The following is a 13812-nucleotide window of genomic DNA, read 5'->3' as shown; positions in this document are numbered from 1 at the left end:
CAGCCCAGAGCCCGACGCGGGGCTCGAACTCACAGACCGCGAGATCGTGACCTGGCTGAAGTCGGACGCTTAACCGACTGCGCCACCCAGGCGCCCCAATTTTTAACTACTTTTGATAAAAAATGTAATATTCCACATAATTAAATTTAAATGACTTATCTTTTAACAGATACATAACCTAAAATTAAAAGTATAAAAAAACAAATAGCTAATAAGATCATAATGCCTACTTTTGAAATGTGAGGCACCCAAGAGCTAGGTTTCTGTAATAAGATGCACCTGGGATTTTCTATTTGGGACACAGTCATCTGAGGATCAGCGATTTCACTGTATGACATTCTGCTTTCTAAGCTGAATACCAAAATGCTTTGTGATAAATAAAGCTTAAACCAGAGCCAATGATGTATTTATATTTCCGGTCATATTTCTAGAAATATGCCTGGAATTTATATGTAAAACCTTTCAATACTGTGTTGTATTTGTAGTTTCCAGAGGAGGGGAGAGGTGAATAATGAATATTCGAAAAAGAACAAATCCTTAATGCAAACATATCTTTTTTGTTATTATTATAAAAGTGACTTCTTCATTGTAAAGATTTGGGAAAATACTAAATAAAGTGAAAAAAGAAGAGAAAAATCGTCCATAATCCTGTATCAAAGTAACCACTTAGATATTGAAGAAACAAATATTAAGCAAACGACAAAACCCTGTATCAGAAACAAATTCTAGACTTCACGTGGAGGTATTTAAGCACAAAGGTACAAATTTAGCAAAACAGTCAAACTCCGCCATTGCAACACAATTTTGGTATTCTGTGATTTTTCAACACCAACATTTTAAAGGTTACACAGCAAGCCACACTGTAATGTTTACACTTATCTAAGGTATTAAGATCCTTTCCAACTGAAAGATACAGGTTTCTATTCCAGTTGATACTAAAAAGGGGCTATCAAAGACCATGTGTTCTCCAGGGCTTTTATTTTAAGAAAAGCTTACTTAGGCCGCTGCCACTCAAAGTGTGTCTACGATGAGGTAAGTTCAGAAAACGAGGCTGCTGAGAAACGTACTTCACAATCTGACGTTGCTATAACATTTAAATTATATTTTACAAAAGTCATCAATTAGTCTGCAACAAACTGGAAGCTTTTTTTTTAAAACAGTCTTTGACCATTATAGATATCTTAAGAAGCAATTGTGACAAATTCACCTTACCAACTATTAAATAAAAAGTTAGTTTAGGGACTTGCCGAAATTCTTCTCCACCTAGCAGCTTATTAATCTTCCCTCCAAAGGCATTTTCACTGGTCCTTAGCCCCAATTATTATAACCAGCACCTCACTGCTAATTAGGACACAGATACTATTGTCTCTTTTAGAGCTGGAAGAGACATGTAGAGGGGATCAAATCATTCTTCCTAATGAAAAACTGAGAGGCTCTGAGAGGTTAATCCCTTTGACACGTTGACTCCTGTTTCAATGCTCCTTCTGCCCTGAGGTTTTGGGTTTTGCGTGAGGATTCTCACTGAATGCCTGAAGCGACACACAGATTTACAGCTTTTCCTGCCCCTGCATAACGCTTCCTCTCTCTCCCATCAAATGCCTCAAAATGTGCTTTTGGATTTAGTCAAGGTAATTCTCACAGATGAATGATGTAACTTATCATCCTAAAGAAGCCTCACTTTTCTTTAGTAAACATTTTCTAACCATTAAACAAAGCAAGTCTTTTGTTGAAAAGTGCATGGGAGGGGCGCCTGGGTGGCTCAGTCGGTTAAGCATCCGACTTCGGCTCAGGTCATCATCTCACAGTCCATGAGTTCGAGCCCCGCGTTGGGCTCTGTGCTGACAGCTCAGAGCCTGGAGCCCGCTTCGGATTCTGTGTCTCCCTTTCTCTCTGCCCCTCCCCTGCTCATGCTCTGTCTCTCTCTGTCTCAAAAATAAATAAAAACATTAAAAAAAAAAAAAAAAGAAAAGTGCATGGGTTACAAAGTGGTATTGTTTCTATAAAAATTCCAAGGTTAAAAAAAAACCCTACCAATAGAAGTTAGGATCTGTAAGTTCTCTTGCATCTAAGAAACAGATTTATATAAAAAGTATAATTTTTAAAATTTATAGGCACTGCAGAATTTTTGCTTCTATAAATCAATTTGCTTTTCAATTAAGAACTTCCAATTTATAGGGGTGCCTGGGTGGCTCGGTTGGTTAGGCATCCAACTTCAGCTCAAGTCATGATCTCATAGTTTGTGAGTTCGAGCCCCACATTGGGCTCTGTGCTGACAGCTCGGAGCCTAGAGCCTGCTTTGGATTCTGTGTCTCCCTCTCTCTCTGCCGCCTCTGCCCCCACCCCACCCCTGCCTCGCTCGCACTCTGTCTCTCTCTCAAAAAATATACAAACATTGAAAAAAAAAATTTCCAATTTATAGTCTCAACATTTCGAATCTCAGATATCACGACATGTAATTAATGTTCAGGAATGACACCTATAAATGCACACAGTTTATTTTTTAATTGATCAAAATCCAAAACATAGGTCATTAAAAACATTCAAGAAAAAAGAAAAACAAAAGTTTTCCAGTATTCTTACCTTGGACCCTGACAACATACTGGTCAACATTTTTGTTCCCCTTCCGATTCCAACCACTATAAACCAAAGAAAGAAATATTATGACACTCTATTCTGAAAACTAGGTTTTTAAAATATCTATATATTTTGGTCATAATTTCTTGGGACGTACAATAAAAAGTTGGAGGGAACATCTATTTAGCATAATTAGAGGGCTCCTCTTACTCCAATCAGTTTAACCTGTCATGCAACTTAGAAATTCTGAAGACACTATGGGAGACACACGTTTTTCCTCTCAAAGTGTTAAACGTGAGAGAAGACTCAACCTAGACAATTAGATAATGAAGTTTTAGAAGAATCTCCAAAGACTCACTGGAATTTTATATGGGCATCAGTGAAAAATACATGGCACAATTTAACCACGGTATATAAAAGCCTTTTGACAGAGTTCATTACCAAGCAAAGCAAAAGCCATCATCATAGCTAATGAACCATTTAGAGATGATTCGTGTCCAGTAGTATACAATCAAGAAAACAGAAACATAACAGATCAACCAAACACAAAAAAGAATACAGGGTAAAATGAGAGCTTGCAGAACGTATACTCATATAGACCATCTATTAAGTACAACAATGGCCCACCTATCTCTTCAATTTCAAACATTATTTACCCTTATGACAACACATTTCACCAGGTGAGAATGGGAGTTTACGATGATGTCTGCACTTAAGAGCAAGAAGCTTTTGTAAGAAGTGAAGTATTTCTCATTAATGGATGTGATTTTGTAAAAGAACACAATATAAACGCCACAATTCAGAATTACAAGAAAAAACAAGGAGAAATGCCTGGCAAGCTGAAAGAATTATTATGAATATTTACAGTGGATATCATTCATTGAGTTTACCATGTATCAAATTCCACTCTAAATGCTTCCATTTGTTAGCTCATTTAATCCTTATAACAATGCTAAAAAATAATACAATTATCCCTATTTTATAGATGAGGAAACTGAGAGAGAGACTCTAAGAACGTTGCCTAGAATCTCACAACTAGTAAATAGTAGAGTTAAAATTCGGATCAGACTCTCTAACAGCGGACCCCCTTCCTTTTCATCCTTCTGCTACCTGACTCATCTAGACTTTCTTCCCACTGTCATGAGCCTGAATTAGCCTAAACCAATACCAGTCTGTTCTACATTCTATCCCTTTCTCTTCCAATTCACACCATTTCATAACCACTTCCAATAACCTGTACTGCACACTACAAAGCCCCCCTAAAAAATACTCAATTGGGTCCCAACGTCTACGGTACCAACACTTTTTTATTCAAAATTCATCCTTCGAAACCTAGCTCAAATCTCAACCCCTATACAAAATCATCCCAAACCCTCTCTAAGCTTCTTCGATAGAATCATACTAGTTCAAAGACTAAGATAAAAAACTGTATGCCTTTAGTATCTTCTGTTAAGCACAGTGCTCTCCAGATGACAGCTGCTGCCGTCCAGGCACAAACTTTGTAAAATAACAACAAAGATCCAGCGCACCGGAGTGGCTCAGTTGGTTAAGCATCCAACTTCGGCTCAGGTCATGACCTCAGGGCTCTTGAGTACGAGCCCCACATCGGGCTTTCTGCTGTCGACACAGAGCCCACTTCTGATCCTCAGTCCCCCTCTCTCTGCCTCTCCCCCACTCATTCTCTCTCTCAAAAATAAATAAACATTAATAATAGTAACAACAAAGATCCAATCCAATTTTGTTCCATTCAAGAATCCCCAGTCAATATTTCTGGGGCAGCTACTATGTACTATGTACATAGTCCCAAGAACAACACTTTGATGAAACAGAACATTTCCTGACTTTGAAAGAGTTTATAACCTTATGGGGAAAATAAAATACAGATAAGAGAAATTGCAAGTGCTCAAAAAAATGGTGCATAAGGAGTGAATAACACTAAACAGCAGTATGACAATATATGATTAAGAGTCAAAATGAACACAGCATAACTGCTGTAGAAGGTCAAGGAAGGGAATACTCTGAACTGCTAAAGAGGCCAGATAATGCTTCTTTCAAGCATTTCAAACAGAGTTTGAGTTGCCTTAAAGGATGTTTAGAATTTGAACATACAGAGAAGAGAGAAGTACATTCTAAAAAAGGAACAAACTGCACACATTCTCAGACACAAGGATGAGCACAGTGGCTTTATCAACCACAGTGCAGGTGTCTTAGCATAGGCTGACATGTTTGACTTTACCATGGTTGAAACGCTGATGTCTCTGCTAGTTCAGTGATCCAGAATGATAGAATTTGAAACAAGAAGGCATCTTAGAGTTATCCAGCTTAACCTTCTTCTCATTTTATACCCAAGAAAACCAAGGTCCACAAGACCTTTGTGATTACACTGGGTCCACCTGGATATTCCAAGATAATCTCTTTACCTTAAAGTTAGCTCATTAGCAACATTAATTCCGTCTGCAATTTTCATGCCCCCTTGTGAAAGAACCTAACATATTCATAGATTCTGAAGATTATGACATGGGCATATTTCGGGAGTCATTATTCTATTTACCACAGGATTTTTGAGAACCTTGCAAGCCTTCTTTATAGAATTATGTGTCATATATACCATATATAACATAGGTTAACAGAATTATAAACCTAAATTTCAGGTTTTATCTTAAATTGTCAGCTAAATTCTTAAATCTGTACCATTAATATTACAAAGGAAAAAAAAAAAGAGCAAAAAACAGTCTATATGTTGAAAGTAAAAGTACATTTTTTTACACAAGTTCAGTTTTGTTTAAAAAACCTTTTATAAAGCACTTTACAGAGTACAGCATATATCATTATGTTATGAATATTTTGTATGATATTTCCATAAATCTGCTGAGAGTTATGGTAGATGTTACCCCTTTCAAGAGATAAACAAATGGAGATTCAGAGAGATTATAGGTTTTCCTGGGGTATGTGTACTTAGTAAATAAAGCAGCTAGTTCACAGACTCATGATTAGAACCCAGTGTTTATTCTACCATATAACAAAAATCAACTTCTAACAGTCTCCAGAACTACTAATTTAGACAATGAATATCCTTTATTCTGTGACTAAATACCTGCATTTTTTAAACTTTATTCCTCATTGGGAACTACAGGCATTAGAAGAAAAATTAATAAATTTGACACATGCACAGATTATATCATCATATAAATCCCTGGATGATCAAATATAAATTAAGCCTCCAGACAGCAAATTAATTCCAGTGAAACTTCTTCCACTCACACAAATCTCAGCCAAATACCTGTCCTTCATAATACTAAAATGGAAATTTCAACAAGATCCCTTAGCTTAGGGTAAAAACTAAACTTATTTATTCACTGCCTTGAATGTCATCATCTTCTGCATACCAATGAGTAAAAACCACCAGAAACTAATACAATTGGTCCATTCATAAATACACAGCAGACCTTATCCTGTCTCTTCTTATATTTTGGTGCTGTGCCTTGGAAAACAATAAAACAGAATGGTTACAGCAAATAGGCTTCAACTCATGGAGTGCTGAACTGATTAAGAACTGAGAAGCCAGTTGTAGGACCAATCGCTAAGAATGCGGTGACTGATCAGTAATCCTGCAACAGGATGGGAGAAGGAGGGCCAGCCAGGTATCTGCCATGCCGGGTTAGGGCAGAAGCTTTGGAGCTGAGCACATCTGAGTCGGAATCCTGACTCTGCCAAAAACTATGACCATGCATGACTTCTCTGTGTTTTCATTTCTTCTTCTGTAAAATGACAAATAATAACATCTACCTTATAGGACTACAATAGGATTAAAGTATATAATTTATGAATGTCCTAAGCTGAAGACTTTACACATAGTAAGTTGTTCAATAAATGATTATCATTAGCTATGGCAAGAAACAATAACTGTCAGAATTTGCCTATTCAAGTTCTCTAATTCAGGAAAATGGATTTCCTGGTGTTTTAAAAATCTATTTAAACCTTCAGTAAAGATATTTTTGCCAATGTGAATGAAATAAAAACTGTAAGTTTTGAAAGTGCAAACTCCTACATTGTTTCTAACTTTCTTGAAAAATAGAATTTTCTTCACCGATTTTATTCTTTTCTCCTAAATAAGCATTCACTTCCTTTGGATAGCTTAGATTGGGTTTATTGTTTGTATCTAATCTTTTAGCTCTAATAAAATGGATTGGACACTGTAGCACAGTATTTTATAAACCAGTAGGCACAACCCATTAGTGTATTGTGAAATCAATGTAGTGGATTACCAACATTTTAAAAAATGAAACAATATGGCACAAAAACAGATACTAAGATCAATGGAACAGAGTAGAGAACCCAGAAATGGACCCACAAACGTATGGCCAACTAATCTGTGACAAAGCAGGAAAGAATATCCAGTGGAATAAAGACAGTCTCTTCAGCAAGAGGTGCTGGGAAAACTGGACAGCGACATGCAGAAGAATGAACCTGGACCACTTTCTTGCACCAGACACAAAAATAAACTCAAAATGGATGACAGACCTAAATGTAAGACAGGAAGCCATCAAATCCTCGAGGAGAAAGCAGGCAAAAACCTCTTTGATCTTGGCTGCAGCAACTTCTTACTCAACATATCTCCAGAGGCAAGGGAAACAAAAGCAAAAATGAACTATCTGGACCTCATCAAAATAAAAAGCTCTGCACAGCAAAGGAAACAATCAGCAAAACTAAAAGGCAACCGACAGAATGGGAGAAGATATTTGCAAACGACATAGCAGATAAAGGGTTAGTATCCAAAATCTATAAAGAACTTCTCAAACTCAACACCCAAAAAACAAATAATCCAGGGAAGAAATGGGCAAAAGACATGGATAGGCACTTTTCCAAAGAAGACATCCAGATGGCCAACCAACACATGAAAAAAATGTTCAACATCACTCATCATCAGGGAAATACAAATCAAAAACCACAATGAGATACCACCTTACCCCTGTCAGAATGGCTAACATCAACAACTCAGGCAACAACAGATGTTGGCAAGAATGTGGAGAAAGGGGAACTCTTTTGCATTGCTGGTGGGAATGCAAGCTGGTGCAGCCACTCTGGAAAACAGTATGGAGGTTCCTCAAAAAATTAAAACTAGAACTACCCTACGACCCAGCAATTGCACTGCTGGGTATTTACCCAAGGGATACAGGAGTGCTGTTTCGAAGGGACACACGCATCCCAATGTTTATAGCAGCACTATCAACAATAGACAAAGTATGGAAAGGGCCCAAATGTCCATTGATGGATGAATGGATAAAGAAGATGTGGTATGTGCGTGTGTGTGTACACACACACACACACACACACACACACACACACACACAATGGAGTATTACTCGGCAAGCAAAAAGAATGAAATCTTGCCATTTGCACTACGTGGATGAAACTAGAAGGTATTATGCTAAGTGCAATTAGTCAGAGAAAGACAAATATTCTATGACTTCACTCACATGAGGACTTTTTTTTTTAACTTTTTTTTTTTAATTTTTTTTTTTTCAATGTTTATTTATTTTTGGGACAGAGAGAGACAGAGCATGAACGGGGGAGGGGCAGAGAGAGAGGGAGACACAGAATCGGAAACAGGCTCCAGGCTCCGAGCCATCAGCCCAGAGCCCGACGCGGGGCTCGAACTCACGGACCGCGAGATCGTGACCTGGCTGAAGTCGGACGCTTAACCGACTGCGCCACCCAGGCACCCCACACATGAGGACTTTAAGACACAGAACAGATGAACATAAGGGAAGGGAAGCAAAAATAATATAAAAACAGGGAGGGGGACAAAACATAAGCAACTCTTAAATATGGAGAACAAACAGAGGGTTACTGGAGGGGTTGTGGGAGGGGGAATGGGCTAAATGGGTAAGGGGCATTAAGGAATCTACTCCTGAAATCATTATTGCACTATATGCTAATTTTGATGTAAATTTAAAAAATAAAATTAAAATAAATAGAGATTCAACAACCTCAAAAAAAAAAAAAAGAAACAATAAAATACAAAACACGAGACCACATAAAAAGTAAGTACTGTCCTATTGAAGTTTTTTTGTAGGATGCAGGGATAGGAATCCTAACTTATATATTTTTGTGACTATGGACATAGTTATACAAAAGTTTGTACCACATAAACTATGTGGATACACACTTTAGCAGTCCATGAAGGTAAACTTTAGAACCTCTACCAGAGGCATAATAAATAAATAAATAAATAAATAAATAGGGATAAATCCTTTTTCTCCCGTCAATCAATTCTACCAATCTGCCTCAACAAACAATAAAATGCTCACTATATCTCCAAAAGAAAGTGTGACTTCCTCTCAGGAACCATAAGGCTCACTTTCTCAAGAGAGCTGTACTCCGAGATTAAATGTGATATAGGCAGAAAAAAGAGCCAAATGTCTTATCAGGAATCCCCATGACCACACCCCATGTTGGAAGATCCATACATGGCTAAGACTTACAATGTAACATAGTAACGTTACACGGCAGGATCAAATGGGAAAAGGACACCAGAGAAATTCATGCATCGGTTTCCTTATTCTCTCTTCCTCCTATGAGCGGGGACACTTGAGCATGCTCCTTCCTCCAAAATGTAAACAGCAGTAACATGTGTGCGATGTTCCCACTCAGGGAAGCCTGCTAGAAACTCAGTACCCAAAGTTCTTATTGGAGGGGATGAGAGGGATGGTTACTCAGGCACATTTGCCTGAGTGGAAGGACAAAATTCCAGACTCCTAAAAGGAAAGCAGGTGTTCAACATAAACCACACTGTTCACACCAACAGCCGAGGGACAGCAAGCACCCATATCAGATAGAGAAGGGAGGGAACACTCTCAAAATCCAAGTTCCCAGATGCCTTCCAAGGGCAAGCCTTGTGAGCAGACCTTTCTAAACACAGCGATTTCAGACCTGCTATGTTACATGTTAGCTCTTCTTCACAGATACAACACCCTTTTTCAAAGTCCCATCCACACACAAAAGTGGCTATTTCTAAAAGTTTCTAACAGTTTGTACCGGTTCAGAGCTTCTTTAGAAGACGGCATTATAAATCCAGTAGATCTAAAATACTCCAAAGCAGACTGGAAATGGCACAGCTTTAGTCAATCTTATCTGTTCTCAACCAGTATTTCCTTCTTCCTTTTTTCTTTAAGTTTATTTATTTGAGAGAGAGAGAGAGAGAGAGAGAGAGAGAGAGAGAGAGAAAGCACATGTGTACACGAGAAGGGGCAGAGAGGGAGAGAGAATCACAAGCAGGTCCCATACTGTCAGCGCAGAGCCCACACGGAGGCTTGGTCTCATGAACCATGAGATTATAACCTGAGCTGAAAATCGAGAGTTGGATGCTTCACTGACGGAGCCATCCAGGCACTCCAATATTTCTTTCTATAATAAGTGATAGTTACATCAAACTTCCATTCACATCTCTTACCCAGAACTCCTCGGGCAGCACTGTCTAGTGTCCCTCCATGTCCAATTTTCAATGTCTGCTTTTTCCTTTTGGCCCATTCTGGAGAAGGCATTCCAGCTTCTATGAAAGTAATTGAGATGAGAAATAGCAATTAGCAAGAAAAATGAAATAGAATCTCTATAATAAGGGGTGAGGGTAGATGGAATACTCAAAATAAAAGTACTACAGAAACTTAACAGATTAAGATGATAACATTACTAGCAAAGAACATACTTAAAAATGTACAGACACTCCCTAAATTACAAAGAAATAGTATCCCAAAATTAGTTGTTTAGAATCTAGAATTCATTTTCGAAGGGAAAAAAAAATTTTTAAACATGACCAAAGATCCAGGCTAACGCTGAAACACCTAGTAAATTCCTAGTAATAGTGAGCTGTTGGAGAATGATGAAAAGAAGTTAGTTTTTACATAGGCAGCTAGTTTTACAGGTCCTCAATTTCATTTCTAATTCTCTCTTGTTTCCTGGTATTCTTTGCTGGTGCCCCCAGTTACCTAATGTCGGGAGTACCTCTCACACGGCTACTTCTAAGAATGCTAAGTTCCCAAAGTATCTTCATTGCCCTTTGCTCCAAATCAAAATCCTCACTATTCCTTCAAGAAGCTAATCTCAACAAAAGGTTATGTGGGAAGTGGGTAACAGTTAGGTTGCCTCTCAACCTCTGAAGCATTGAGACTTAAGAAAATGCCAACCCGGCCCCTCTCATCCTCCTAGTGTAAAGATACACTGAAATCATGTTATCTGACAGTGCTTTGGAAACCACAAGACATTCTGACAATAAATTATTATTATTTTCAGCAGTATTATTGTTATATATATCAACATATTGATAGAATATTGGCTACTAGAGTTCAAATGAGAAAGGGCAGGAGCAGAACAGCTCTATTGATCTCCATCTCCCAAACCCATCAAACTTCCCTTATAACCACTGACACCAAGAAGACAAAAGAGAGAGCCAAAGAAAATGGAAAGAGCGAACAGAGAAAGGAAAAGAAGGGAAGCGGAACAATAATGGAGAAGCCAGATTAGATGGCCAAAAGATGTGCTGGGCTGCTCAGCCTGACCACGTAATTACAGAACACAGTGTGTTAGAACACAGTCCTAAGGCCCCTCTCTGATTATATCACCATGTTTGGAAAGGCATGGCTGCTGCTGTAACACAAACCCATAAGCCTAGGTCCAGGTTTCGAACCCTTCACCTTTCACTCGTAATGCATTATGGATTTCTCATCTATAAGTTTATAGAAAACTTTTGGAGAACTCTTTGGATTTTCCAACTTGACACTCCTTCGAGTAAGAAGGCCCCCAAGTTTGCTTCTTCCCTTTGTGTCCAAATTTGCCTCTTTCAAGTTCAAAGACACACCACCTCTATTGGAATTTTGTTCACCTTATTGGTAACATTTATGGAAGAATATTTGTTAAGGTCTTCCCAATGTTTTGGGCCTTGAAGGATTCAGATAGATAAAGAAGAGGAAGGACTTTAGTATAATATGAATCACTATAGGGAAAGGCCAGAAATGTTAATAGAGGCTATTTCCATTAACGGTGGTCTAAATGAGCAGGTGTCAAACCTGGCTAGTATCAGAATGTGGTGCCTTGGAATCTGTGTCTTTTAGAATCTTACCAGGTAATTCTGACAGCCAGTTACAATGGCATTTGGGAAAGCCTGGTCTAGCTAACATAAATACAGCATAGACCAATCAAAGCAATATAGAAATGGAGTAACGAGAATATCTGCACCCGAGTGACAGGCTTCTGGAAGATAGCCTAGCCGCAGTCTTGAAACAATGTTTTAATCAACTTTCAACAAGAAACTTCAGTGGCTTGGAGGCAGATTCACCAGAAGGCAGGGGTATGGCTTTGATCATATGAAAATCTGTCCGAGTCACAGTGTAGCTAACAAATCAGGCCAAATGAAAGCAATTCTATGAGGGAAACAACCCTATGATGACACCACAAAGCTTGCTCTGGATGCATTTCCTTCCTTAACATTCCCTGTTGTAAGACCCATTCTTACAGGTAACAAAGTGCAAGGAAAGTGGAACAAAAGAACGAGTAGATAGAACACGGCAATTAAACATCCACAAGAGTGTACCTACTGCCATTAAACATCTGAATCTGGATTGTGTCCATTTTAATTAACAAATTCCTATAAGAATAATGTTTTTGCATGAAAAAAAAAAAAGTATAATAAACTTTGCCAAGGGACTCCAAACAATGTTAAGAAGAAAGTTTCCCGTGTGGAAAGACGGGCCAGAGCCAAATTCAGGACAGCCTTGAATTTGCCAAATAGTTTTATCACCAAAGGCTGCAGGAATGTCTATGCTTTGAGCACAGCTAAGAGAAAAGACAGTATCTTTCACCTTCACTTCTCTATAGGCTAGCATAGATCTGGCTTAATGTAGGTGTCCAATAAATCTAAGGTTCCTGGATGCCACTGTCTGAAATAATCTACTGGGCTGATGAACTGAGAGATCCTGCAGGCTTTTCTGATATTCCCTCAGTGCGCGTGAAGGAACAAAAAGAATGCTCTTAAGTTATGGTGTTCCTCAAAACGCGGTCCGCAGACTACCTACAACAGAATCACCCGGAACAACACTTTAAAAATGGTTTCCTAAAAATACCCCAGAACCTCAAAATCACAACCTCTGGGTTTCAGGAATCTGCATTTGTACAAGGGACTCCAAATAATTCCTATGCCCACTATGTGAAAACCACTGCATTAAAGCCTTGGTTAATTAAGTGATATGTGCATATCCAAACTATTTTTAAGGATGCAACTTTGGCAACTTTGGGGGTAGAGAGCCAGTTCTGCCTTCAGGAGAGGTTCATCAACGTGAACCAAAGAAAAGGCTCCTGGGCGATCAGATTACAGAATATTGGCCGGCCTGCCCAAGGGAAGAGATGTGTTTGTGTAAATGTGGGGTTTTTGTGTTTTGTTTTTTGTTCTTCCCTTGAGAATGACAACTGCCAACTAGGCTACAGAAGTTCACGTCAGGGCAAGTCCAAGCTCGAGATGCCCCAGATGTCTGTCCAGGGCTAATTTAGTGGTCATCCTACCCTTTACCCTCCTTTTATTTCTTGAGGCACAAACGCGCAAAAAAAAAAAAAAAAAAAGCCCATTGGCTCTCTACGGCTTCCGCTCTCGCGACGACCGCCTCAGCCTGGTCCCCACCCGGGCTGCGGTACCTGCTAGCAGCTTCTCCTTCAGCCGATTCAGCAGCTCGGCTGAAGTGGGCCCTTTGGGCTTGTGCACAGCGAACACGCCGCTCAGGGACAGCAGCTTAGTAGCCAAAGCGGCCTTGGAGGCCGTGGCTTCGGATCCGGTCCTGGCGGCGGCCGCAACCGCCGCGGCTGCAGCCGTCGCTGATGAGGTGGCGGCCGTTGCTGCGGCTGTTCCTGCAGTTTCAGGGACCCGGGCCGTGTCTGTTTCCAAAGATGACGATACGACCGCCGCCTCAGCACCTGCCATACTTTTTCAACCCAGACCAGTTTTGTAGCTGGAGTCGCACGCTAATGACGCAACAGGAGTGCGCCCGACGTCCCTCCATCTTTCCCATACTTCGAAGCTGTGCTGACGGGAGGGGCAGTCGCAAGGGCATGTGGGAATTGTAGTTCATGGCCTTTTGCTGCAGGCTGGGGGTAGCTGCGCCTTCCCGGGGCTCTCATGGAGTATTTTTTCTCCTGTACTCCTATGTGTCTCTTAGGTCGGGTTAGTTCAGAGCTGCAGGTGTGATTTGGAGTTCC

General features: G+C 39.6%; 1 protein-coding gene across 1 annotated transcript in view; it reads right to left on the bottom strand.

Annotated features, from left to right (window-relative positions):
* The window catches only part of TRUB1 (TruB pseudouridine synthase family member 1), a 36345-nt gene extending 22760 nt beyond the window's left edge, over positions 1-13585 (bottom strand). Inside the window, exons 1-3 of the mRNA XM_045439059.1 lie at positions 13255-13585; positions 10028-10126; positions 2581-2636 (exon numbers count right to left, since the gene is read on the bottom strand). Coding sequence (XP_045295015.1) covers positions 2581-2636; positions 10028-10126; positions 13255-13537 — 438 coding nt within the window. The 5' untranslated portion in view covers positions 13538-13585. The remainder of the gene's footprint in view (positions 1-2580; positions 2637-10027; positions 10127-13254) is intronic.
* Between the last annotated feature and the right edge of the window lie 227 nt (positions 13586-13812).

Source organism: Leopardus geoffroyi, chromosome D2, assembly GCF_018350155.1.
Source record: "Leopardus geoffroyi isolate Oge1 chromosome D2, O.geoffroyi_Oge1_pat1.0, whole genome shotgun sequence".
NCBI classification, from domain to species: Eukaryota; Metazoa; Chordata; class Mammalia; order Carnivora; family Felidae; genus Leopardus; species Leopardus geoffroyi.
This window is presented reverse-complemented; position numbering and strand designations above follow the sequence as displayed.